This window comes from Macrotis lagotis, chromosome 1, assembly GCF_037893015.1.
Source record: "Macrotis lagotis isolate mMagLag1 chromosome 1, bilby.v1.9.chrom.fasta, whole genome shotgun sequence".
Taxonomy (NCBI): Eukaryota; Metazoa; Chordata; class Mammalia; order Peramelemorphia; family Peramelidae; genus Macrotis; species Macrotis lagotis.
The window spans coordinates 909,050,666-909,075,640 of record NC_133658.1 but is presented as its reverse complement, the minus strand read 5'-3'; the positions used below and the strand labels follow the sequence as shown (position 1 = coordinate 909,075,640).

General features: G+C 41.8%; 2 protein-coding genes across 4 annotated transcripts in view; both read right to left on the bottom strand.

The window, feature by feature from the left end:
- Positions 1–2,902: 2,902 nt before the first annotated feature.
- Positions 2,903–22,130, bottom strand: LOC141509714 (formyl peptide receptor-related sequence 4-like). Of its 3 annotated transcripts, none has more exons than XM_074219449.1 (3): positions 13,291–22,130; positions 10,194–10,463; positions 2,903–9,747 (listed from the first exon to the last, which is right to left on the bottom strand). In XM_074219449.1, exon 3 carries the CDS (start codon positions 9,737–9,739, stop codon positions 8,660–8,662), a length of 1,080 nt encoding a protein of 359 aa, XP_074075550.1. In that variant the 5' UTR covers positions 9,740–9,747; positions 10,194–10,463; positions 13,291–22,130; the 3' UTR covers positions 2,903–8,659. The 3 variants fall into 3 exon arrangements, with proteins under 3 accessions (XP_074075550.1, XP_074075551.1, XP_074075552.1); XM_074219450.1 differs by having other exon boundaries at positions 10,330–10,463; XM_074219451.1 differs by lacking the exons at positions 10,194–10,463; positions 13,291–22,130 and adding an exon at positions 10,064–10,169.
- A 97-nt stretch (positions 22,131–22,227) lies between these two features.
- LOC141509713 (uncharacterized) overlaps positions 22,228–24,975 on the bottom strand; it is a 35,542-nt gene continuing 32,794 nt past the window's right edge. The window contains exons 12-15 of the mRNA XM_074219448.1: positions 23,631–23,785; positions 23,283–23,425; positions 22,819–22,910; positions 22,228–22,677 (exon numbers count right to left, since the gene is read on the bottom strand). Of these exons, the coding sequence (XP_074075549.1) occupies positions 22,661–22,677; positions 22,819–22,910; positions 23,283–23,425; positions 23,631–23,785 (407 nt within the window). The 3' untranslated portion in view covers positions 22,228–22,660. The remainder of the gene's footprint in view (positions 22,678–22,818; positions 22,911–23,282; positions 23,426–23,630; positions 23,786–24,975) is intronic.

The following is a 24,975-nucleotide window of genomic DNA, read 5'->3' as shown; positions in this document are numbered from 1 at the left end:
TTTTGAGAAGGGACAGGATGAAAGGAGAGAGAATAAAATAAACAGGGTTGGGAGGAATAGGATGGAGAGAAATACAGTCAGGAATTATAACTGTGAAAAAAATTTTGAAGCCAACTTTTCTGATAAAGACCTCATTTCTCAAACGTAGAGAACTGAGTCAAATTTATAAAAATAAGAGACATTGCCCTATTGATAAATGATATAAATAGTTTTCAGTTAAGGTTATCAATGCTAGCTATAGTCATATTTTTAAATGTTCTAGGGACAGCTAGGTGGTGCAGTAGCTAGAGCACTGGCTCTGGAGTCAGGAGTTCCTGAGTTCAAATCTGGCCTCAGACACTTAATGATTGCCTAGTTGTGTGACCTTGGGCAAGTCACTTAATCCCATTGTCTTAAATTTTTAAAAAAGGAAAAAAATGTTCTGATTCACCTTAGATTGGAGAAATGCAAATTAAAACAATTCTAAGATACTACCTTATACCTATTAGATTGGTTAGTAGGACAGAAAAGGAAAATAACAAATGTAGGAAGGTATTTAAGGAAAATGAGATATTAATTCACTGTTGGTGGAGTCGTAAACTAATTCAATCATTCTTTAGAGCAATTTGGATCCTTGCCCAAAAGGCTTTAAATCATGACTATTCTCTGACCCTAGCAATATCACTGCTAGGTCTCTATTCCAAAAGAGATTTTAAAAAAAGAAAAGGATATATATATATATATATATATATATATATATATATATATATATACATACACACACACACACACATATATATATATATACAAGGATATTTAAAGTAGAAAGTAGCTCTATTCTGGTGGTAAGGAATTAGAAATTGAGGGGATGTCCATCAGTTGAAGAATGGCTAGACAAATTGTGGAATGTGATCATGATGGAACTCTATTCTACTATATATGATGAGCATGATACTCGGAAAAACCTGGAAAGATTTACATGAACTATTGCAAAGTGGGATGTACTGTGTACAAAGTAATACTAAGATTGTAGAAAGATCAGCTGAGAATGATTTAGCTTTCCTCCACAATACTATGATCCAAGGCAACTCTGAAAGACTTATGGAAAGTAGTCCATTTTCAGAGAAAGAGCTGATAGCATCTGAATTACAGACCGAAGCATATTTTTTTATTTTATTTTTATTGAGGCTTCTTTTTTTGGAGGGGCTTTGTCTATATTTTCTTTCATAATATAACTATTTTGGAAATGTTTTACATGACTATCCATTTGTAAACTACATCAAATTGCTTGCTTTCTCAGTGAAGGTAGGTTCGGAATGAGAGGAAGACAGAGAATTTGAAACTCAAATTTTAAAAACAAATGTTAAAAATTGTTTTTCTCTGAAGTCAGAGACAAACAAAATACTAAAAAAGGGGGAAAAGAAGAAGAAAAAAAAAGATAGAAGGAAAACCTGGAAAGACTTACATGAACTGATGCTGAGTGAACTGAACAGAACCAGGAGAACACTGTACGCATTAACTACAACATTGTGTGATGATCAACTATGATGGACTTAGCTCTTCTCAACAATATAGTGATCAAAGGCAGTTCTAAAAGACTTGTGGTGGAAAATGCCATCCACATCCAGAGAAAGAAATATGGAATCTGAATGGAGAACAAAGCATACTATATTCACTTTTTTAAAATTTATTCTTTGTTTTTTTCCTTTCTCAAGGTATTTCCCTTTTGTTTTGATCTTCTTTCACAGTGTAACTATTAAGAAAATATGTTTACAAAATTTAAAAAAAAGAAAATATGTTTAGGGTGGTTAGGTGGCACAGTGGATAGAGCACCAGTCCTGGAGTCAGGAGTGCCTGAGTTCAAATCCAGTCTCAGACGCTTAATAATTGCCTAGCTGTGTGGCCTTGGGCAAGTCAGTTAACCCCACTGTCTTGCAAAAAAACCTAAAAAAAAACAAAAACAAAAAACAAAAAAATATATGTTTAACATGATTGTGCATGTATAACCTATATCAGATTTCTTACTGTCTTGAGGAGGAGGGGGAAGGAAGGAAGGGAGGAAGAAAATTTTACAAAAATGAATGTTGAAAACTATTTCTACATGCAACAAGGAAAAAATTTAAATAAATTTTAAAAGATAACAATTAAAATTTTTAAAAGAAATCTGACCTATAGGATGTAAAGTAGGGTCATGGCCAATAGTTTATAGCTAGGTCCAGCCACTTCCCTCTTCATGGGTACATCTGCATAGAGATGATAATTTGTATCCATGGGAGTTGATAAATTTAAAAAAAAAAGAGAGTGCAGAATGAAAAAGAAGGGCCAGGACAGATCCTGGAGCAACATTCATGGTGACTTGAATGAAGAACCAGAGATCAGATGGATCAGAAGGAAGTCAGGAGATAAATGTCGCAAAAGAACTCAAAAGGAAAGAGTATTCTGGGGCAGAATCTATTTCTTCTTCATATAAAAGGAAAATCCAGCAGCTACTAATCCTTGTCTAGTGTGATTAAGGCGAGGAAGGAAGCAATCATTCTACCCAGGGGGTACCCATTTGTAAACTTTCAGCCATATGGGAAATAGTCCATGAATCTATTCATTCCTTAAATTCCCTACAAGCAAGGAGAGCCTACATCTAGTGCAGGAGCTCTCTGCTCTGATCCTGCCTGACTCCTACTTCATCCAAGTAAATGGTAGAAGTAGTCCTAAAAGAGAATCATACTTTATTCCTTAAAAACCTTATATAAAGAGAACATTCAAGATACCACCTTCCTATGTAGGATACATTCTGGGTTCAGTTCCCCAATTCCTACTTGTACTACTCCTTTTCTCAGAGTTCTAAGAGATAACCCTGAAGAATTGCTAGCATTTCTAGTATTCATGAGCCCCCACTGGTGAGCTCCCCATTATCAATTATCGCATTGAACTACATTACCTTTTTTTAGAAAAACTTTTTATTGGGAAGGTACAGCAAAAGCAATTGTTATTTTTTTTAAATCCTGAAAATTGACAAAACTAACAAAAGATGAGAATGGTCAGCATTGGGAGAGTTATGGGAAGAGAGGCATACTAAATACATTTTTAGTAGATTTGTCAATTGATACAACCATTTTGGATTATTCAGAGTTAATATAAAATGTCAATACCCTTTAACCCATTCAGAAGATGACAGAAGTAGAGGGAGAGGTCAGAGAAAGATGAAAATCAATTATCCTTCCTGAAAAACTAAATCACTCTGCCTACTGTAGTAGGAAAGATTGGTGTCATTGAGAAACATACTAGCATTAAGCCCAAAAAGTATAAATGTACCTCAGTCTCCACCTCATCTCATAATAAATTCCAACAAGAACACAGACTGAAACAAGTATGAGGAAATAGAATAATATTCATCCCAAGCATGGAGAGCAAATGGAAACTAGACAGATTCTGTACTTTTTTCCATCTGTTCCCCAACTGCCTTCTCCCATTGGAGAACTCTCCCTGCCCTGCAGCTGGGCTGGACAGTTTCTCCCATTTGATGAGTTACTGCCTGGAACCCCCATTTAAAGAACTGTCTGAAACAGCCGTAGGCTCACTCCCCTCCTGGCTTTCAGCTCCTGTCTCTCCAACTTGTTCCCACCTACTCCCTCCACCACCTCCGTTTTTCCTGCTTCCTTTTATATGTTGTCTTTTCTGATATTTTTAGAATGTAAACTCCTAGACACAAAGCAAAAGGTATTTTTTAATCACTTACCATGTCAGGCACTATGGGAAGAACTAGGGCTGTTAATGCAAGCTACAACAAAAATAGTTCCTGCCCTCAAGAAGCTTACATTCTAATCAGAAAAGGGAGCTAAAAAAAGGGAAGGAGAATAAAGTACCCAGAAGAGGGGTATAGATATCCCTTTTACACTGAGACTTTCCCCATCATGGTTTCACTATATGTCGAGGGTTGAACAGAAGAAATTAAATAGGAATTTTTGAGAGTTTTGCAGACGACACACAAAGGCCAGTAGACAACACAGGGCCTATGACCAAATGCTTTACCTAAATTTTACAATAAGGTACTGTTGGTTGTCTGGTCGGTTGCTTGATTTATTGGTTGGTTGGTTGGATAGTTGGTCCTTGTCCTTCACTATCAAGGAAGACCAAAATGATATCACGATGTTGGAGATGAGAGACTAATCAGACCAATACGAGCTTGGAATGCTCCACCACAGGTCAGGCGCAAATTGTCCAAGTGAAACCTGGGGTGGTTACTATATCTCACATTTCCTTTCAGCTTCAATTCTGTCTTGCTCATAGAATACAAAGGGTAAAGTAAATACCCCATAGAAGAAAAAATTTAAAATTCAGATTTCTTTCTAAAGGCAAAATATTTTACATGATTTTCTAGATCATGTGTGCACCCCTCTCTAAGGCCTGAGATATGGAAGGGATAATGCATTGTGCTGGAATCTATAAAATCAGGGGAGAAATGAAGGTTGACAAGCCTAAACCCCTCCCCAAAATGGAGGTACAGGAAGAAATACACCAATGGGAGAAAGGGGCTGGCATGAGGGAGAGATGCTCATGATGAGGAGGCCCCAGGAGATGGCAAGAAAGTTCAGGCCAAGATTTGGAGTCCAGAAAGTTAGAAGCAACAAAAAACAGTAGGTTCACATCTTTAGTTCAACCAAGCATGGTTTGCTATTCTTAAGCCTTTCAGGTACAGCACCCTTCTGCCAGTAGAACTCCTCTCCCAGGAGTGGTGTTATTTTAGGACGCAACTCCCCCTGAGTCACCAGCACCAGCTCTGGATGCCAGGAACTCCAGAACTCAGAAATAGATAGAAATTTCTCATCACCACTGGTTGATGTTCATAGATCTATGCCTAGGGAAGGAGGAAAAGTGACAGACAGACAAAGACAGAGAGAGAGACAGAGGCAGAGGCAGCAAGACAGAGACAAAGGAACAGAATCAAAGACAAAGAGAGACAGGACACAGAGAGAGAACAAGGTTCAAAGGTTGATTATGATTGCTACGTGTTTGTGATATGGGTTGCTATTGCTACTGAGAACTGAAAGAAGAAAAATCCCCCCCACCACCACCAAAGCAGTTTCGGCATTGAATGTGTTCCAAGAGGTTGGTCCACCAGAAAGAAGAGAAAGGAGCCCTTTTCCTGTCTCCTCTTCTAACCTAGAATGAAGTGGTTCCTCCTAACTCTCAACCCCATCCTCTTTGGTACAACCCAAGTCATAAGGATGAAGAAAACAGTCATGTCCTTTGGCAAGGAACCAGGGCACTTTCCTAGACGCATGGAATATGCTCCAGAATTTTTCTCTTGTTCTAAAGCCCAAGGAGTATGAGAGTATTAAAGGTCCTCCCATATCATTATGTCAATACATAGAATCCTTTATCACTTAGAGATCATCTGATCCAGTAGATGCTGGGAAAGTCATTTAACCTTAACCTTTTTCAGCCTCAGTTTCATCATTTATAAAATGGGGATAAAAATGACTCCTCTCACAGGATCATTGGAAGACTCAAAAGCAATGTCATAGATAAAATACTTTGCTTAGTTTTAAGAGCTCTGTGACTTGGCCCAGACCACCTTCATCCTCATCCCCCATGATTCCAGGTCACATCCATTTGGCTTCATTAAGAGACCTAACTCCTCAGAGAATAATTTTCTTTTCTTGACTCTTTCCCCCAACCTTGAAATCAGGAGTGCCATGGAGTCAGTACTGACCAGGATTTAGAGCTGAGTATTAAATTTCCAGCGCAAGCAATCAACAAAGGCTAGAAATCAGGGCTTGGCTTGCTGCCTAGACTTAAGAAAATGTTAATGATGCAGATTTTACCTCCAAGTATGTACATACATTTCTCCCCCTTTGGGATCATTGCTAAATATTTACCAGCACACATCTATAAATCTATGCCAACATTACTGGTATGGCAGAAGACTCACAGAATCGAAATCATCACCAGATTGGAAGAACAATAATAACACTACTGAAATTTCTGAAATTCTTTAAAAATTGCAAAGTATTTCTATTCACAAGAGGTATACCTAGTTCATTGTGCTTCACTGCGTTGTGCTTTGTAAATATTGAATTTTTACAAATTAAAGCTTTGTGGCAACCCTTCATTGAGCAAGTCTATTGGCACCATCTTTCCAACCGCATGTGCTCACAACATGTCTCTGTCTCTTTTAGGTAATTCTTGCAACATTTCAAACTTTATTATCATTATTGTATCTGTCATGATGATGTATGATCAGTGATCTTTGATATTATCATTGCAAAGGCTTTGAGGCATTATAAACAGCTCCCATATAGGATGCCAAACTAAATAAATGCTGCATAGGTTGGATTTTTTTTAACACTAGGGCTAGGACTTCACATTTATCTTTGATCTAGTGAAGAGAGTAGCACCTGGAATCAGGGATTCCTGGAAACAGGGATTTCTGGAATCAAATCCTGCCTCATATGCCTACTAGATATGTGACTCTAGACAAGGTCACTCATCTTCTCTGGAACTCAGTCTCCTTCTCTGTAAAATGGGAGGACTAAGTTTGATGCCCTCTGCGATTTCTTTTAATTCTAAATGAAAGATCAGAGTTCTTCAAAACCTGGCTTCTTGAGATCTTTCCAGTCATCTTACATTTTGTCCCCTCTTTGAGGCAGCAATTCTGGCATCCTGATGTCCAAACAGGACAAACCCCCTCTCCCCCAATTCTGGACCTATTCAAGGACTGGGCACATGCCTGGAATCCTTTATCACAGTAGCCTGATACAGAGTAAACTCAGAATAATGTTTGTTGACTGACTGACTGCACAGTGTATAGTGCACCAAACCTGAAAGCAGAAAGACTAATTGTCCTGAGTTCAAATCTGACCTCAGACACTTCCTTTGTGACTGTGCAAAGTCTCTTCACCTCTGTCTACCTCAGTTTTCTCATTTGTATAATGAATGTAATAAGGGCCCCTATATCTTAGGGTTGTTGTGAAGCTCAACTGAACTTAGATATAGATATAGTTTTAAAACTTTGCAAGCCTTAAATTGATAAACACTAGCTTTTGTTATTATTTTAAAATGATTTTTTTCAGTCATCGCTTCCCAATAACCCCCTACCTACCTACATACACATACACACACACACACACACACACACACACACACAAACACCCTAGTCAAGGGATTTGAAATTGTTCAGAGCTAAACAAATTTTGAGTTTACCACCAGGTGATGCTCTATTCAAACTCTTTCTCTCATACATGTAGCACAGGCCTGTAACTTTCTAATTGACTAGAAATAATTTCTAGCTGTTTGATCAACTGACTTTCACTAACCTCAAAATGGTATCTTGTGGCTTTTTCCTCTGGTTGCCAGTTTCTAGTCTGGTTCAGAGATAAAAATATTAGAATTCAAATTCTAAAGATTAAAATATTAGAATTTAGTAACTTGACTTGTGCCCCCATTCCTCATGGCTATTTTAATCTTTGACATCTTTTTCCCCAGACCCATAAATTCAGGCTTTTGATATATTGCAATAGCATAGTTTTTTCTTCTTTTTAAAAACATTTCAATCTCTATTAATGTCTTTTGTTTTTGCATCACCTTCATTTACCAAAATACTCATCTCTCCTCCTCCCTTAAAAGAGCCTTTATGGCAATGAATAAAAGAGGTAGGGGAAGCAGGTGAAGTTTAGCAAAACTGTCAGCCAAGTGTCAAGTGTAATATTATAAACAGTATTCTTTCGACAACTTGGCAATGAAGGGAGGAAAGTTTATTTTCATATCTCTCTTTTGGAGAAATGTGTGGCATTCAGTTTTTGGTTTTCTCCATTGGCATTGTTGCAATCATTTTGCATATTGTTTTCTTGACCCTGAAATTGCTTTTTGCATCAGTTCATCTAAGTCTTCCTGTGTGTCCCTGTGGTCTTCATAGACATCATTTCTTACTGGACAGTAATTTCCTATTATATTCATGTACCACAATTTGTTTAGCCTAACCCCAATCAATGAGTGTCTACTTTGTTTCCGGCTCTTTGCTGCTATAAACATTTTGGTATCTTATCCATAAGACCCTTGCTTTTACCATTTAACTCCTTTTTAAAATTTATTTATTTTTCCAACTACAGATAATGGTAGTTTTCAGCAAACGTTCTTTTTTTCATCCCTCCCTCCTTTCCCTCCTTCATCCCCCTGACAGAAAGTAATGTAATGAAGGCTCTATGACCATTGATCTCCTTGAGATATATGCCTACCAGTGGAATCTCTAGATCAAAGATTAGATCCACTTTAGTCATTTAAAAGAAAACTTAATTCTAATTACTTCCCAGAATGGTTACACCAATACACAGCCATCATGCCATAGGAAATCACAGTTTTTACTTATAGAGGCATCTTTATTGGACCTGTGGTTTCACTGCTACTAGGAACCCTTGGGTGAGATGTTCTCTACAACTTTATGATCTTAGAGAACATACAATATAGAAGACCAGAGCCTACATGGAGGGAACCATGTGGCATAGAACATGGAATATTATCATCAAAAGGTATACTGGCTGCAATTAATGAAGAGGGAGAGGTTGAAAACACAAAAGATAAGAGCCAGAAAGGGTTTTAGAAATTGGAACACAGTTCACAGACTGTTAGGAGGAGAAAAGAGACTATCAGACAGGGCTCTCAGAAAGACCAGACAAAAGGTGCTTCCTCATAGATCCTGGGACTTTGCATTTTTGTCAGGAGATGCCAAGGTGGAACTATTGCCTGTGGTGCCAATCGGGGCTGACTCCTCACTCAGAGCCCTCTCTAGGGCAGCTGGCAGGGACCTGAGCAGTCTCGCCCTGAAGTCCTGGCCCACAAAGACATAGAGTAAAGGGTTGAGGCAACTGTTGACAAATATCAGGGGGGTGGAAAGAATGCTCAGGTAGGGCAGAACCTTTGTAAGCTGTGGATGGCTGCAGATAGAAGCTTCTATTAGGCGCTCCAGGTGGCAAGGGAACCAGCAGAGGAAGAAGGCGGCCACCACAGCTGTGAGGATCTTGAAGGGTCGTCTGGACTTGATCTTGTTTATTCTACTCAAGAGTTTGACTGTGATGAGGCCACAGCAGACACTGATGATGAGGAGTGGAATCACAAAACTGAGGATGAAGCGGCTGAGTGCCAGTGGCCACTGGTGGCTTTTATACAGGGCATCATTGTATACTGTATTATCTCTTGTCCCAATCCAGGGAGTAAATTCATAGTAGCAATAGTCAATGTCATTCACTCCAACCTCTGTGGTCCTGAAGTTGACTGTTGGTATAGTAAAGGCCAAGGCAAAAATCCAGGCTCCTATAGCACCCAGAGCTGCCCGATGTGGTGTGCGGTGTTTCCTGGCCCACAACGGCCAGAGGACAGAGACGCAGCGGTCAAGAGAGATGAGGGTCAGCAGGAAGACACTGGCAGACATATTCAAGTTAGCCAGGATAATAACTATTGAGCAGAAGGCTTTATCCACATACCAGAGTTTCTTCCGGATAATCCCAGTGATGTATAATGGCAGAAAGACAATGAAGGTGAAGTCTGCTAAAGCCAGGTTGAGGAACAGAACAGTGGTGACTGTGCGAGTCATCTGGAAGCCTGCCACCCAGATCACCAGTCCATTGCCGGTTATGCCCACGACAAAGACTAAGCAGAAGATGATGATAGAGATGATCCATAAGGCCTCAGGGACAGCCAGTTGTGATGACTCTGTGGGGCAGGTGGTATCTAAAGTGTTTGGAGGGAGCACTGAAGAGTTCTCCATCATACTCGCACCTGGAACACACCAATAACCATTAGATTGAAGGCAGGGACTGGCTTTACCTTTCTTCTCCTCCTACCCCCTTCACCAAATATAGTGACCAGCACAAATAAGTATGCCTGCTGATTGGGACTGATCATGGATTTCCTTCAAGCCTTCCAACCACTCAACCCCATGTTCTCCGTGGACTGACCATTTGACTCTGGTCACTTTCCCCATGAGTCTCCCTTGTTAACCATGACTGACCCTCCCCAGACCCCTCCTCCCCTAGCTACTGGAGTCCTAGAATCACTGCTTCCCAGCCTCTTCTTTCTGAAGCCTCCTATATACCTCAGAGAGCCCTGAGTTGCAGAGTGGACCTCATTGTTCTCAGTTGTGAAATGAGTTTGCTGAAATGAATGGTCACTAGGTGTCTCATTATGTCATCTAAACTGAAGCATCCCAAGATGTCTTAGGATACCTGAGCTGGAAAGGGCTTGGAGATCATTTGGTCCAATCCCTCCATGCTGCAGATGAGGACACTGAGGCCTAAACAACTGAAATCCTTCCTCAAAATTACATAGGTCTTAAGTAGTTTCAAGGGTTAGGTTTCTAACCCAAACAGATCTTCTGACTTCAAGGGGTGTGCCCCCAACTTCTGATACTGCTTGAAGTGGCTGCTTGAAGTGAGGGGCTTCAATATAGTCTCTGGTAGGCTCCAATGGCCCCTTTTCCTAGCCTGGAACTCATCCTGTGGAGAGATTAAGTCTGAATCAGTCACACAATCAATATTTGTCCAAGGCAGGACTTTAAATTAAATCTTGGCTTCAAGACTAATTTTCTATTCTCGATACTGTGGTTAGTGGTGGTCAGTTGTTTTTCAGTCATGTCCAACTCTTTGGGGTTTTCTTGGCAGAGATACTAGAGTGGTTGGCCATTACCTTCTCCAGTTCATTTTACAGATGAGGAAACTGAGGCAAAGAGGGTTAAGTGACTTGCCCAGGGCCACACAGCTAAGAAGTGTCTAAGGCCAGATTCGAACTCAAGAAAATGAATCTTCCTAACTACAGGTCCAGGACTCTATACTTTGCACCACCCAGCTGGCATCATTTGCCTGTTAAATATTCCCCTTTTCCCACTTCATATCTGTATGAGGCCAGATTTTCTTTCTATATCCCAACCAAAACAACATATTGTAACAGTTTGCATTCAAAAGAAAATATGACAATTAAGCTATCTCTCATTAAGCCAGACATTAAAGAGATTTGCAAATCCATATAAAACAGTGCCATTCTTCTAATGGTTTTTGCTTCTAAAAATTATTTTAGGGGAGAATAGTTCTTTTTATTCAAATTTTCTAATCATATTAGTATGTATTGAGTTTATATAGGGCAGCTAAGTGTCACAGTGGAAAGAGTATTTGACCTGAAGTCAGGAAGACCTAAGTTCAAATTTGGCTCTGGATGGGCTAACTATGAGGTATGGGACAAGTTACTTCACCCTGTTTGCCTCAGTTTCCTCACCTGTAAAATTAGCTAGAGAAGGAAATGGCAAACCACTCTAGTATCTCTGCAAAAATAAGGGGGGGGGGTCACAAAGAATCAGATACGACTGAAAATGATTGAACAAATGGGTCTATTATTTTTCAAAAGTAAACTATTTTTTCAATTGTTATTTTATTTTAATTTTCCAATTACATGGTATGAAAGTTTTTTCAACATTCATCCATATGCATATGCATATTTTAAAGTTACATAATTTCCTTCCACTCTCCCTTCCCACCCTCGTTCAGTCATGTGAATATTTTGCATACACATTTGTGTGTCATTTTCAGTATGAGGAATTAGGATTAAGGGAAAGGAAAGAAAACCATGAGACAGGAAAGAAATGCATAAGACTAATTTTTTAAAAAGTGAATGTAGTGTCCATTCAGATTCTGTAGGGGTTTTTTTGGTTTGGTTTGGTTTGGTTTTTCTTTCTCCGGATGGGGCTAGCAGTGTGTGGAGCAGGTCTCCTAGAGCTGTCCTAGCTCTCTGAACTGTTGAGAGGAGCTGCAATGCATATACTATTTTTAAATTATATCAGTTTAAATTCCTAATACTAGATAGATATAATCCATATAAACAAAACTCTTGGGAAGCCCCCACCCAATAATTTTTAAGAGTGAACTGAGTCCAAAAGGTTGAAAACTGATGCATTACAAAATGCTGCCCCATAGGCAGTATGACTAAGTGTCCTAAGGCACTGGCTTTAGGATTGAGTTTTCAAAAAGATGAAATTAAAATGCAATAGTTGTTTCTGGCCACATCCACTTCTTCCCCAATTTTTGGTGGCATATTTTCCAAACACCCTCCCACCCAATTTGTAAAGACCAAGAGGAAGAGGGCTTTCATTCCTCAGAATCACCAAATTAAGGGAAACTGGAACCAAAAAGGATCAGGGGTGTGCTAGTAAATATTTAACAATAATCCTGGGGGGAGGGGTGTATAGAGAACACATTTTTAAGTTTAATTTTCACTATTAATATTTTTCTCCATCACTTTCCTAAACCTAGACAATAAAATAATGAATCAAGCTCTGATATTTGCAGTCTGATATTTCAGAGTATGAATTCCTAAACTTCCTCTGAGCTACTCACTTCACCATGTTTGCCTCAGTTTCCTCATCTGTAAAATGCCTAAAGAAAGAAATGGCAAACCTCTCCAGTCTCTCTGCCAAGAAAAACCCAAATGGGGTGACAGAGAGTGAAGTGACTGAACAACAACAGTCATGACTCCTGATCCAGACCCAGAAAGAGCTGTAGAGCTGCAGTAGGGGGAGAGGGGAAGGGAGAAGAGAATGATCGTTTTATTTTCTCATTATTTCAGAATTTATACTGACAGCTTCCTTAATGAGTCCTTCAAGTCCAGACAATCATCTTGAGGCATTCATCTAAGCTTTAGATAAGGAACATTCACTTGGCAAGGCAACAAGCCTTTGTACTTACTGTGTGTCAGGTTACTTACTGTGCTAAGGGCTGGGATCATAAAGATAAGCAAAAAGAAAAACAGTCTCTTTCCTCAAGGTATTATTATTTCTGTTTTGGCCAGAAATTCTGAGGGTCTTCCCCTCCCAAACTGATTTTTTTTTTGACTCAGTAAAAGAGGCCATTCTCCACCTCATTTCTTTCCTAGCCATAATCACCAAATGGATCTTGCCACAGTCAAACTAAAACTTGTTACGACTTCAGTTTAAGAAGGCCAAGATCCCCTATTGTGTCCAGGGCCATCTCTAGTCATCCTGATCCACATCTGGCCACTGAACCCAGATGACTCCAGAAGAAAGACTAAGACTGGTGACTTAGTACAGTCCCCCTCACTCAAATCCAATTCACTTGCAGGTCATGGCACCCCCTCCTTGATGTCATGGTCCTCTTTAAGAATGAAGGACAAACCACAATAACATTCTAATGAGGTAAGACAAAATACACATACAAGAGAGGTAAAAAGCCAGGAGTGGGGGAGGTGGATTGTGGAGAAAGTTGTGGGAGAATCAAAGCTTTTTTAATAACTGGGCCATTACTAGGGTCAGTGACTTACCAAAGGTCAGATATAAGGCTTGAATCTTCCTGATTCTGAAGTCTTTTGTTCATTGCCCTATGCTTCTAGGTATTGGTGTCTTCCTCCCAAAATTATCGTATCTCTCTTTGATTTGTGTTCCATATATACCTACGTAACTGAGGGCTCGAGACCATTTGCATACTGTGTTAGGAAAAATATGACTCATATCTTGATGATGATCAACCATTTCACCAACTATGGTGAACCAGAATCCAAAAAGAATCTACTGTGTTAAAGTGTTACAGGAAAAGTATTTTTCAGTTGGTCAAGAAAATGTTGGCTTTGACAAGTAAAAAGTTGAGAACTATTCTTTGTATCCTCAGAGACAGAGTCTAAAGAGTTTAACTTCACACTATTGAACACATGAACTTTAAATCCAGAACAAAAATCTCAGGGGCGTTCATCAGTATCATTTTTATTGTTATTCAGTCATTTTCAGTTGTGTCCAACTCTATGACTTCATTTGGGGTTTTCTTGGCAGAAATACTAGAGGGGTTAACCATTTCCTTCTCCAGCTCATTTTATAGATGAGGAAACTGAGGCAAACAAGGTGAAGTAACCTGCTCAGGGTCACTGTTAGGAAGTGTCTGAGGCTGGATCAGGCCCAGTAACTCTATATACTATATACTATATAATCTATATACTGCCACTTTCTGTCCATTTTATTCAGAATCATTTCATGAGTCTTTGTGTGAAGACTAATCTCTTCGCCATTTCTTATAATAATATTCCATCATAATTATACACCATAACCTTGGTCACACCCTCAAAATTCCAATTCTTTGCTACTAAAAATAAGCTACAAATATTTCTATACATCCTTATAGTTGGTTTTGCTTAGAACTAATTGCTCTTGTAATTTACCCTCTCTCTCTGATTCCCTCTTCTCCTTTCTCCCCTTTGCCCATTTCCCTGTTGAGCAAAATATATTTCTGTTCCCAATTTTTTCTTCTTTAGATCAGTTTAGAGTTTGTTGCTCCATCCTCCTTGTTTGTGTAGTTGTCTACCCTAATTATGTGTACCCTAATTATGAGAAAATTGCCCCAAATTTCCTTTCCCTTCTCTCCCTGATATATTCCCCTTCCTTCTCTTTCCTTTCTTTTCTTAACCTCATTAAGACTTAATAGAATCATTCTCAGCCTTCTGTCTAATTAGATTCGTTCTATGACTCTAGATAATGATCGGGTTCAGAAGGGACACATGTATCAACTCCCCATATTTGAAATTAAATAGATTTATCCCTTATGACTGTTTATTCATGTTTATCCTTTTCTTTAATGTTTCTCAGCTTCTGTGCTTGAACTTCAATGTTTCTCTAAAGGCATAGTCTTTTCATGAGAAATGCCTGGAACTCCTCTTTTTCATTAAAAGTCTATTTCCCCACCACTATCACCACTCCGGTTGCACTATGTTTTATGGGGTAAATCACTCACGTCTATAAGCGTATATGCTTTGCCTTAGAATATCATATTCCATGGACAGAAGGAAATGCAATTAGCAATAGCAACTGTGGGGGGAAAATATGGAAGCCATTTCTCTGATGGACTTATGATAAAGAATGCAATCCATCCCAGAGATAGAGCTGATGGAAACCAAACAGACTTAAGTACATTTTTTTTCTTTTTCTCTCAAAAAAAATATCATATTCCAAGTTCCTCTCTATCCATGCCTGCAAGTGTGATCCTGACTATGGTCCCTTGATTCTAGAATTCTTTTATTCTGGCTACTTAACATTTTTTTGTAACCTGGAAATGCTAGGCTTTGGTTAAAATGTTCTTGGAAGTTTATATTTTGAGGTTTCATTTCAGGAGATGACCAGTGGATCCTTCCTATTTCCACTTTGTCCTCTCATTCTAAGAGATCTGGGCAGTTTTCTTTTAAGAATTCTTGAAATAAGGGGTCAGCTAGGTGCCGCAGTCAAGAGAGCACTGGCCCTGGAGTCAGAAGGACCTGAGTTCAAATCCAACCTCAGACATTTAATTACCTAGCTGTGTGACCTTGGGCAAGTCACTTAACTCCACTGCCTTGCAAAAAACAAAAAAAAATTTCGTGAAATAAGATATCTAGGTCTTTTCAGTTATGATATTCAAGGAGTACAATTACTTAATTTTTTTCTCCTCAACCTACTTTTCAGATCTCTTGCTTTTGCTCTAATATATTTATATTTTCTTCTTTTTTTCAGTCTTTTGATTTTTCCTTAATGTTTCTTGTTGTCCTCTGATGTGCCACATCACACTTCTTAGATTGGTCAATATGACCAGAAAGTATAATGATCAATATTGGAGGGGATGTGGGAAATCTGGGAAACTAATGCATTGTTGGTGGAATTGATCTAACCTTTCTGGAGAACAATTTGGAATTACGCCCAAAGGGCAACAAAAATATGCATACCCTTTGATCCAGCAATACCATTACTGGGTCTATACCCTGAAACGATTATGAAAAAAAAGGTAAAAACATCACTTGTACAAAAATATTCACAGCAACTCTGTGGCAAAGAATTAGAAATCGAGGGGATGTCCATCAAATGGAATAGTTGAACAAACTGTGGTATATGTATGTTATAGAACACTATTGTTCCATTAGAAACCAGGAGGGATGGGATTTCAGAGAAGCCTAGAAAGAGTTGTATGAAGTGATGCTGAGTGAGATGAGCAGAACCAGAAGAATACTGTACACTTTAACAGCAACATGGGGGCAATGATCAACCCTGATGGACTTGCTCATTCCATCAGTGCAATCATCAGGGACAATTTTAGAGGATCTGCAATGGAGAATACCATCTGTATCCAGATAAGAAGCTGTGGAGTTTAAACAAAGCCCAGGGGTGGCTAGGTGGCAGCGGATAAAGCACCAGCCCTGGAGTCAGGAGTACCTGGGTTCAAATCCAGTCTCAGACACTTAATAATTACCTAGCTGTGTAGCCTTGGGCAAGCCACTTAACCCCATTTGCCTTGCAAAAAAAAAACCAAACCCTAAAATTAAAAAAACCCTAAAATAAACAAAGCCCAAAGATTATTACCTTCAATTTTTTAAAAAAAAGTTCTCATGGATTACATAATTTTGCTATCTCAATTATTTTATTTCTTCCTCAAGAATATGTTTTTTCTCTCAACACACTCAATTTTGATCCATGAGAGCATGGAAAAAAGGTAAAGATTATAAGATTGCCTTCTGTGGGGGGAGGGAGGAATTGTAAAATTCAAAACCTTATAAAAATGATAGGTAGATACTACTATTGTATATAATTGGAAAACAAATCAAATATTTATGTAATAAAAAAAATGTTTTTTGTCTTGTGGAGTCATTGGCTCCCATCTGGTCCATTCACACTTTCAGGGACTTTGCAAGGACAGATTTTGTGCCTCATACCAAGCTGTTCATTCTCTTTTCAATTCTTTGTTCGATAGTTCTCATTTCTTCTCCAATTTTTTTTCTCTCTTGTTCTCATTTTATTTCTAAAAAACATATTAGACTCCTTTAAAAAAAAAAAACAAAACTCTTGCTTCTCTTCCAGAAATTTAAGTTGACTTTGTGCTGAAGCTGATTTACTTTTAGATGTCTTGGAGTCATTCTCTTCTATGTTTGTCTTGAGCATTCTTGTCCCTATAATCATACTATGGATTCATTTTTTGTTTGCTTATACTTTCAGGCTCCTTTCTGACTTCAGATTGTATTGAGTTTTGTGATGTTTCAAGATTTCAAGGGCAGCTAAAATGCAAACTTCCAGTGCTCCCAAAGTGTCTGATCCAGAGAAAAGTTTGATTGCTGTGCCACTCCCACCCCAGCTCCCCAGACATGGGGAAGGATGAACTCTAAAAGCTCCTGAATGGGGTTCAAATCTGAACAACAGTAGATGCTACTGGACTCAGCCTTCCCAGCTGGGAAGCTTTATTGGTCCAGAATAACCAAAGGGGGATTACCACCCTGGTTACTCCTTTGCATGCTTCAGAATGTGCCAGAAGTTGGAACTCTGAGACCCCACTCTGCTCACAGGGTCTACACCACACAGAAGCTCCTTGCTTCTGATTTGTTCCTCTCCCAGTATTCTGCATAGGACCTGTGGCTGCTCCATAGTTAGAATATCACTGCTGGGTGGAGGTCCTTTCCTCATTCCAGTCTCCATCTGTGACCTGGAACTTGGTAGTGGGCGACAAAACTGAGAATTACACATTCCTATTACAGGGCCCCAGTAGGTGCCCAACCTCTCCCTATGCTGGAATGCTCTGATTGACATGCTCCTGGCAGACTCCTGACCTGAGTTTCTACAGAACCATTTCTTTCCCTGTCAACCCAAGCTGGAAAAATGAGTCACTGTGACTTTTCATTTGATTTCCCCATCAAGGTTTGATCTGGTGTATTGTCTGGACCTGTTTGAAGAGTTTTGTTGAGGGGAGCTAGCTGTATTGCTTGGCATTGATCCAATTTTTCTAATATTGCCAAAGGAGCCACCATCTTCCAAGTCAAACTGGCTTCAACCCATGAAGTCATCCTCAACTCCTACTCTTTCACCCCCCAGATTCAATCAGCTGTCAAGTCCTGCTGCATCTACTTTCACAAAATCTGACTTGTGTCCCCTACTCTTCTGATGCCACAAATAACCAGGTTCATGGTCTCATCATCTCATGCCTTGACTTTTGGAATAGCCTTGGTCTCACTACATCCAGTTTTTCTCCACTGGAGGACAACCCTTCCCATCTATCAAATTGATCTCCCCAAAAACCATAGATCTGATTTTTTTTTGTGAGTCTTGTCCAACTTGGTGATCCCATTTGGAATTTTCTCAGTGGAGATACTGGACTAGTTTGTGCCATTTCCTGCTCCAGCTTATTTTACAGATGAGGAAACTGAGATCAGGGTGAAGTGACTTGAGGCTGGACTTGAATTCTGAGTAGTCTGCCCCACTTCAGGTCCAGTGTTTTGTGTCACCATGTTGCCCAGGTCTGACTTCATCACCCCTCTATAAAGTAAACTCCCTATTACCTCCAAGACCAAATATAAAATCCTCTGGCTTTTAATGCTCTTCATAACCTTTCCAATCTCCTTACATTTTCCTCCCTTTCACATACCCTGAGATATGACACTGATCTCAACCTTGTGGCTGTTCAACAAGACTCCAAGCAATTTCACTGGCTGTCCACAACTGGATTTTTCTCCATCTCCTGGCCTGAAGCCTTTTTCCATCTCCACATCCTGGCTTCCGTGCTTCCCTCAAGTTTCTCCTGAAGTCCCTCCTTCAATAATATATCTTTCCCCCTTTAATTGTAATGCCTACACTCCAATTCTCCAATTTATCTTGTCGATATCTCATTTCTACGAAGTTGTTTGCATGTTGTCTCCTATATTAGAGAGTGAATATCTTGAAAGCAAATACTATTTTTGGCTTTCTTTGTATCTCCAGCATTTAGCAAAACACATATGGGTATACAGTAAGCACTTAATACTTGGTGACTTGACCTTTATGTGGCTCTTAATAGTTCAAAGTTGTTGCTCTATTGTTTCAGTCACGTTCAAGTCTTCATGGCCCCATTTTGCCATTTCTTTCTCCAGTTTATTTTACAGATATAATCTGAGAAGAGTCATCCATCATTACAGGCTAAGAGCATGGGTCACAGGGACTTTGAGGAGAGGAAGGACATCTGTGGGGCACAGATGCAAAGGGAGAAGCTGAAGAATATGGGGATATGAAGGAAGGAAGAACATGACAGCTGGGGTCTCAGAAAAGAGCAGGAATCAGAAGAGATATGATTATGACTTGCAGGCTTTGGTCATAGGACTGGGATCACCAAGTCCCTCTCATTTTACAGTTGGAAAACTGAGAATCAAAGATGAGTACCTTGCCCAAGGTCAGAGACAAACAGCAGAAGAGTTAGGGTTTCAACCTGTGTGCTCTGCTTCCCAGTCCCAGGACTTTTCCAGGGTCTAATCCATCACTAGGAGGCTGTACTCTCTAAGGTCAGAGGTTTACATATGAACAAAACCCCATCCCACTAAAAAAAAAAAAAAAAAAGGAAAACTTAGTAAGATTATGTGGATTTGGATCCAGGAAAAAAAAAAAAACACCAGAACTCTCATTTTATTTTGTTTAATTTTTTCCATAAAAATACAATATAAATTTATATAATTTCTGACCACATACCTGTACAATTGATGCTTCAGGTAGACTTCCTTAAAATGAAAGCATAAAAGAAGACTGAAGTCTTGTTTTCAGCCTTTGGGTTGTAGACTTGATTTGGGGAGAAATATTTTAATTAGGGACGTTCATGGGGTCTGTCTTCAAATATTTGAAAGACAATCATGAAGACGAGGAAATTTATTCTTAGGCCCCAGGAGCAGTGGGTGGAAATCTTCAAAAGGTAAGATGAGAACTTGAGAACAATACTTTGTAAGACTTAAATCACAACCAAAATTAGGGTTCTTGCTTTTTTCTTGGATCCAACTCCACATGACCTTGCCACGTACTTGCTTTTAGACTTTAACTTCTTTGGGTTTTCTGTTTATAGAAACATGCTTTGCTGCTATTAGCAATAATGTAGGTTGGCTAATTGACAAGTGAGCAAACATGGAGACATCCTCTCCTCCAGTTGATTCATTAGTGGTTCCTTCAAACCCCTTAGCAGGGTTTACATTTACCCACAACCTGTTTTTGGTCATCCTTTCAGTGACCTCCATCCTGGGCATGGTTGGCAGTGGATTAGGGATCTAGCTTTCACATTCTCCAAAACATCACCAGAATCTAATTCCTCAACCTGGATGTGACTGACATCACCTTCACTGCCTTCCTACCAAGTAATGTGTTACTTTTGCCTTGGGCCACTGGCCTTTAGATCACATGGTCTACACCTTTAGTATCTTCCTGCTGAACCTGACCTCCTGCCATCGCTGTGTATGCATCCTCCAGTCTTTATGGGCCTGGAACTACCACACACAATGCCAGATAGCCCTGTTGGCCATTGGGACCTGAGACCTGGGGTCTGGCATTCAGGTGTCTGAGTTGACATACTGTTACTACAACTATGATCCATGGAGAGTTACAGAAGGAGCAGGCAATGAGGAGGTACAAGTCTCAGGTGGCTGTCAATTTTGTGGCTGGCTTTGCAAGGTCTCTACTCATCATCAGTGGCCACTTTGCAAGGTCTCTACTCATCATCGGTGGCCGCTCTGGCCTAGCATGGAAGGCAATGAGGTCAAACCAGCCCTTCCAGGTCCTTATAGCAGTTGGTTACAGTCTTCTTCTGCTAGTTCCCTCTGTACCTGGTGACCATCCCAAAACTGCTCAGCAACCTGAAAGATGACAACTATGACCCGTTGGTCATATACCAGCCTTCACATTGGGATCATGAAGGGTAGGACTCAACCACGACAACTGAACCACTGAACTGTACATCTCAAGTTAAAAAGGAGCAAATTCAATCCTCTAGATGATGAGGAAACTGAGGCTGAGCAAGGGGAAGTGACTTGTGCCAGGTTTCCTAAGAACAAATTGTTGGGATTTGAACTCAAACCCTCTAGTTCCAAAGCCAGCTCTCTATACTGGGCCACCTGAATGATGTCTTTCATCCAGCTGCCTACTTCATAGACCCAGAAAGGGGAAGGCGGTGCTGGCAGGGCCAGGTCTTTGCTGCCCAGTCTCCCATAGGAAGGGGGAATGGAACAGTGCAGCCTCCTGCTACACCCTGGTCCAGAGGAGGGGAGGATGAGCAGTCCCGGGAGCAACCTGTTGGCCATCCCCCCATTTCCTCTAAACAGGAGTTCACTTGGGCCCAGCAATCCCCACACAACCAGGACATTTTTGTTAGAGATGCCTGAGGTCACTCCCTACTTTGTCTGTGTCCTTTGGGCTTGTCTCCAGGACATGACGAGGACTTGCCCGAGATTACCCTGAAGGACCCTTCCTCTAAGGGGCTAAGTTACCACATGAAAAGCCCCTTCTGATAAATCATAAAGTGCCAAATACATAATGAGGGGGACAGAGCCAAGCAGTGCTGGTGACTGCAGTCTGACTTCAGACACTTGCTAGCTGGGTGACCCTGGACAAGTCACTTAACCTGCTTGCCTCAGTTTCCTCATCTGTAAATTAAGCCAGAGAAGGAAATGGCAAATGACACTAGTATCTCTGCCAAGAACACCCCAGAGTCTGACACAACCGAACAATCTAAAGCCGTCACCCAACCAGTGTTCACAGGGCCCTTCCAGGCCTGGCCTTCTGGCTCCATGCTCACAGCAGCTCTCTATTCCAATATACCTGCTGGGCCTGGCACCATTATTTAGATGCCCTGTGCTCTGCCCAGGTCCTAAGGGTCCTTGAAAGGGGAGTGCAGCAAGGTGGACTAGAGGGGCTGCTGCTGGCAGGCCAGGGGAGACCTGCAATCTGAGCTGAGCTCCTAGCACATGTCCTCTGCCTGCGTCCCTCCAAGAAACTGCCAACCATGATGCAGGCCAGCCCTGGGCACAGGAACCCAGATCAACAGTTACAGCAGTCGCTCTGTTCTGTATCTGAGGCCCTGGTCCAGTCATTGAATTTCCTTAGGCTCTCAGATGAGGGCACTGACCTCCAGGCCAGGTATCAACCAGGACTCATCTGTTCATCACTAGCTCCTCTAGGGGACGATCTTTCAGCTGGCTCCCCATTCCCTTAACTCTCCCAGATTATCTGTACTCTTCACCTTGCCTCCGGGGGCCAGAGCCACACAGAGATGGGGTGGAGGGAGACTCCTCCATAGGGAGGGAACTCCCAGTAGAGATGTACCAGTGCGCCCCCCACCAACACCTCCAACCAGTATCCCTCTTAATATAAGGGGCCAGGGCTCAGGGGCATCTAACAGATGCTGAGCTAAGTAGAAAACCAAAAGGGAAAGGTCTGAGGAAGGTCCTTTACCACCCCCTCCCCATCCCAGGGTTAGAGACACAAAATCAGATAGTTCCATCCATTTATTTTTCCGTGAAAAGAAAAAAGGAACAAAATTAAAACCACACAGTTGACACGATAAACCACCCACATGGGGGGTTAAGGGGAGAGCAGGATGAGGAAAGGGGCTGGGGAAGGGGGGTCCCCCTTGCAGGAGCAGGGACCAGGGACTGGGTGATCCCCATCCTGCCCTATCACTCCCACCCTGCAGGCGGGCAGGTAGGCCACTCCACTCCTTCTGCAGCCGCTCTGTCCATCCCCCTGGGGCCCCTAGCCTAGTGCAGCCCTCCACCCCCAGGAGAGCAGGGAGGAAGGAGGGGAGCCGTGCTGGAGAGAGGGAGGGAAGCCAGGGGTCAGACCATGCACTGGGAGTCAGAGCCAACGGTGCCCCCCACCACCCAGGGAGGGGGGCAGAAACACTGGTTCTCTCCTCTTCCATCATCAGGCCAAAGATAGAACTGAATAAGACAAGAAGGGAGAGAGGGACCCCTTTAGTGAGCTTATAGGACAGACTCAGATGCCCCAGTGCCCCCCCCCAAAACATTCCTGCAGCCCCTCCCCGAGGCAGCCCTTCCCCCAGCCCTCCCGGGCAGCCATACCACTGAGTGCTTCCTGAGCGAAGTACTTGACATCCACATCTTGATCCTGGGTCAGCTTCTCCAAGGTGGGCTTCACCTCGCTCTGGAGCGTACTGGCAGAAAAGGAGAAAGGGGATGAAAAAGGGGTACACATGTACCTCAGCAGACTCCATGTTGAGAAATGGTCTCAAAAGACCATGAAGGACACACCATGGAGACATCAGCACTCTCTGGGACAGAAGGGGTGGGCCACCCACAGAAGTCATAGGTTACAGTCTCAGAGAGCTGCAGGGGACCTACGAAGAAGTCAGAGATCTCCAGACTATGGGACACAGATGGCAGAATGGAAATCCAAGAGGAAGGGATGTGAGAAGCTGGGGAGGCATACTGATCAGCCTCTACAGCTGGTATCAGGGAAGAGTTCATTTTTGGTCAAAGGCAAAGAAAGTGGTTTTCCTCCCCTGCTCAAAGTCCCCCTGACTTACCTGCTGTCCAGGATGGGCCCAATCTTCTGCAGGGACTTGGCCACATTGAAACGGACATTGGCCACAGGGTCACCGGCCATGCGTAAGACTGTGGGCAGCATGTGTTTGGTGGTGATGTCCTGCCCACAGACCTCAGATAACACCTGGGGAGAGAGGAGGTCTGGTCTCTTCTGTGCCCAATTGCCTAGTAGCTTCCCCCCACCCTCCTCCCACAGGCCCTGACCTAGCAGAAGCAGCTTTTCCCATGGCTCCCAGTGAGCCAGGTCCCAAGCCCCCCAGCTCCCTCCATCTCTTCTCCCTCAAGGTGCCTATCTTTCTCCTTTCCAATGTGAGGGCCAGGGTTCTTACATTGATACAGAAGAGTGTGGTCATCCGATGCAGATAGTTGGGGTCTCCAGACATGGCCAGGACCTTGGGAATTATGGTGACATGGGCCCAGTCCTTCCCAAACTTCTCTACTAGCTTCTTGAGGTTGCTGGTGGCTGCCTCACGAATGGCATATACTGGAAGGGGGAGAGGGGAGAAGTACACACTTGGATTTGGACTCAAAATAGTGGGAAATTGGAGCTCAAAGATCATGGAAACAAAGAGGAACCTCAAAACATCCTAAATACAAGAAGTGTCCAAGTCTGATAGAAACAGGGTCACCAAGGTGAGAACAAGGAGCCCAAGAGCACCTACATTATACTGTATTTATATTTTTATTAAATATTTCCCAATGACATTTTAATCTGCACAGGTCAGCAGGTCACAATGTAGGAGGATGTTTGGCAGCCCTGTTTTACAAATAAGGAAGCCAAACCCCAGAAAAGGGGAGTGTGACTTGTCCAAAAATACACTGGAGACCTCCGCCCTCCGACTCCCTGACTCGCCACCCCCCCCTTCTCCCCAACTCTCCAGTTCTGTCACAATAAGTCAACTCTCCCTCAGAGGTGGCCAAGGGTGTGTCAACCCACTCCCCTACTCCACTGATATGCTCATTCCTTTCAAATCAAGATTCCCTGCCACTGCCACAAGAGCCATCCTATCACCACTGTCACCACCCTATAAACACTGCCCCTCCCACTAAACAAGCTTCTCTGAATCCCCAGCACTTAAAGGAGTAAATGCTTTTTCTTTCCTTCTTCCTCCCTTTCTTCCCTCTTTCCTTCATCCCTTTTTCCTTTTCTTCTTCCTTCCGTTTGTCCACAATCAAGATTTGAACTCAGCTCTTCTCACTTCAAATTCAAGGAGCTCTCAGTGACACTACATCGAGTAGTGGAGGTATATTCACTAGCAAGGGCTGTAAAGGTAGATGGGCTCACAGGATCATCCCAGAAGGGGTCATTCTGTCCACCTGCCCAACTCCCATGAAGCCAATCCCTAAGCCAACTAGATGGAGGCCTGGGGAAAGTCAGAGAAAGCCAGCTGGAGTGGGGGAATGCCCCGTTCCTTTCGGTGGGACTCGGGGTCCATTTTTTGTCTCATTTCCTATTAAGCCTTCTTCACTGAATGGGCATTGCTTTGGTCAAACTGAGACCCTAAATTAAGAAGGCCCAAGTCCACCACTGCATCCAGGGTCCCCACCAGTGATCCTAACCCATATCTGACCACTGGACCCAGATAGCTCAGGAGGAGAGCAGAGGCTGGTGCACAGGCCTGTGCTGGCCTCACCTCCCTGACCAGCTCAGCACCTTGGAGAGCTCACTCCCTT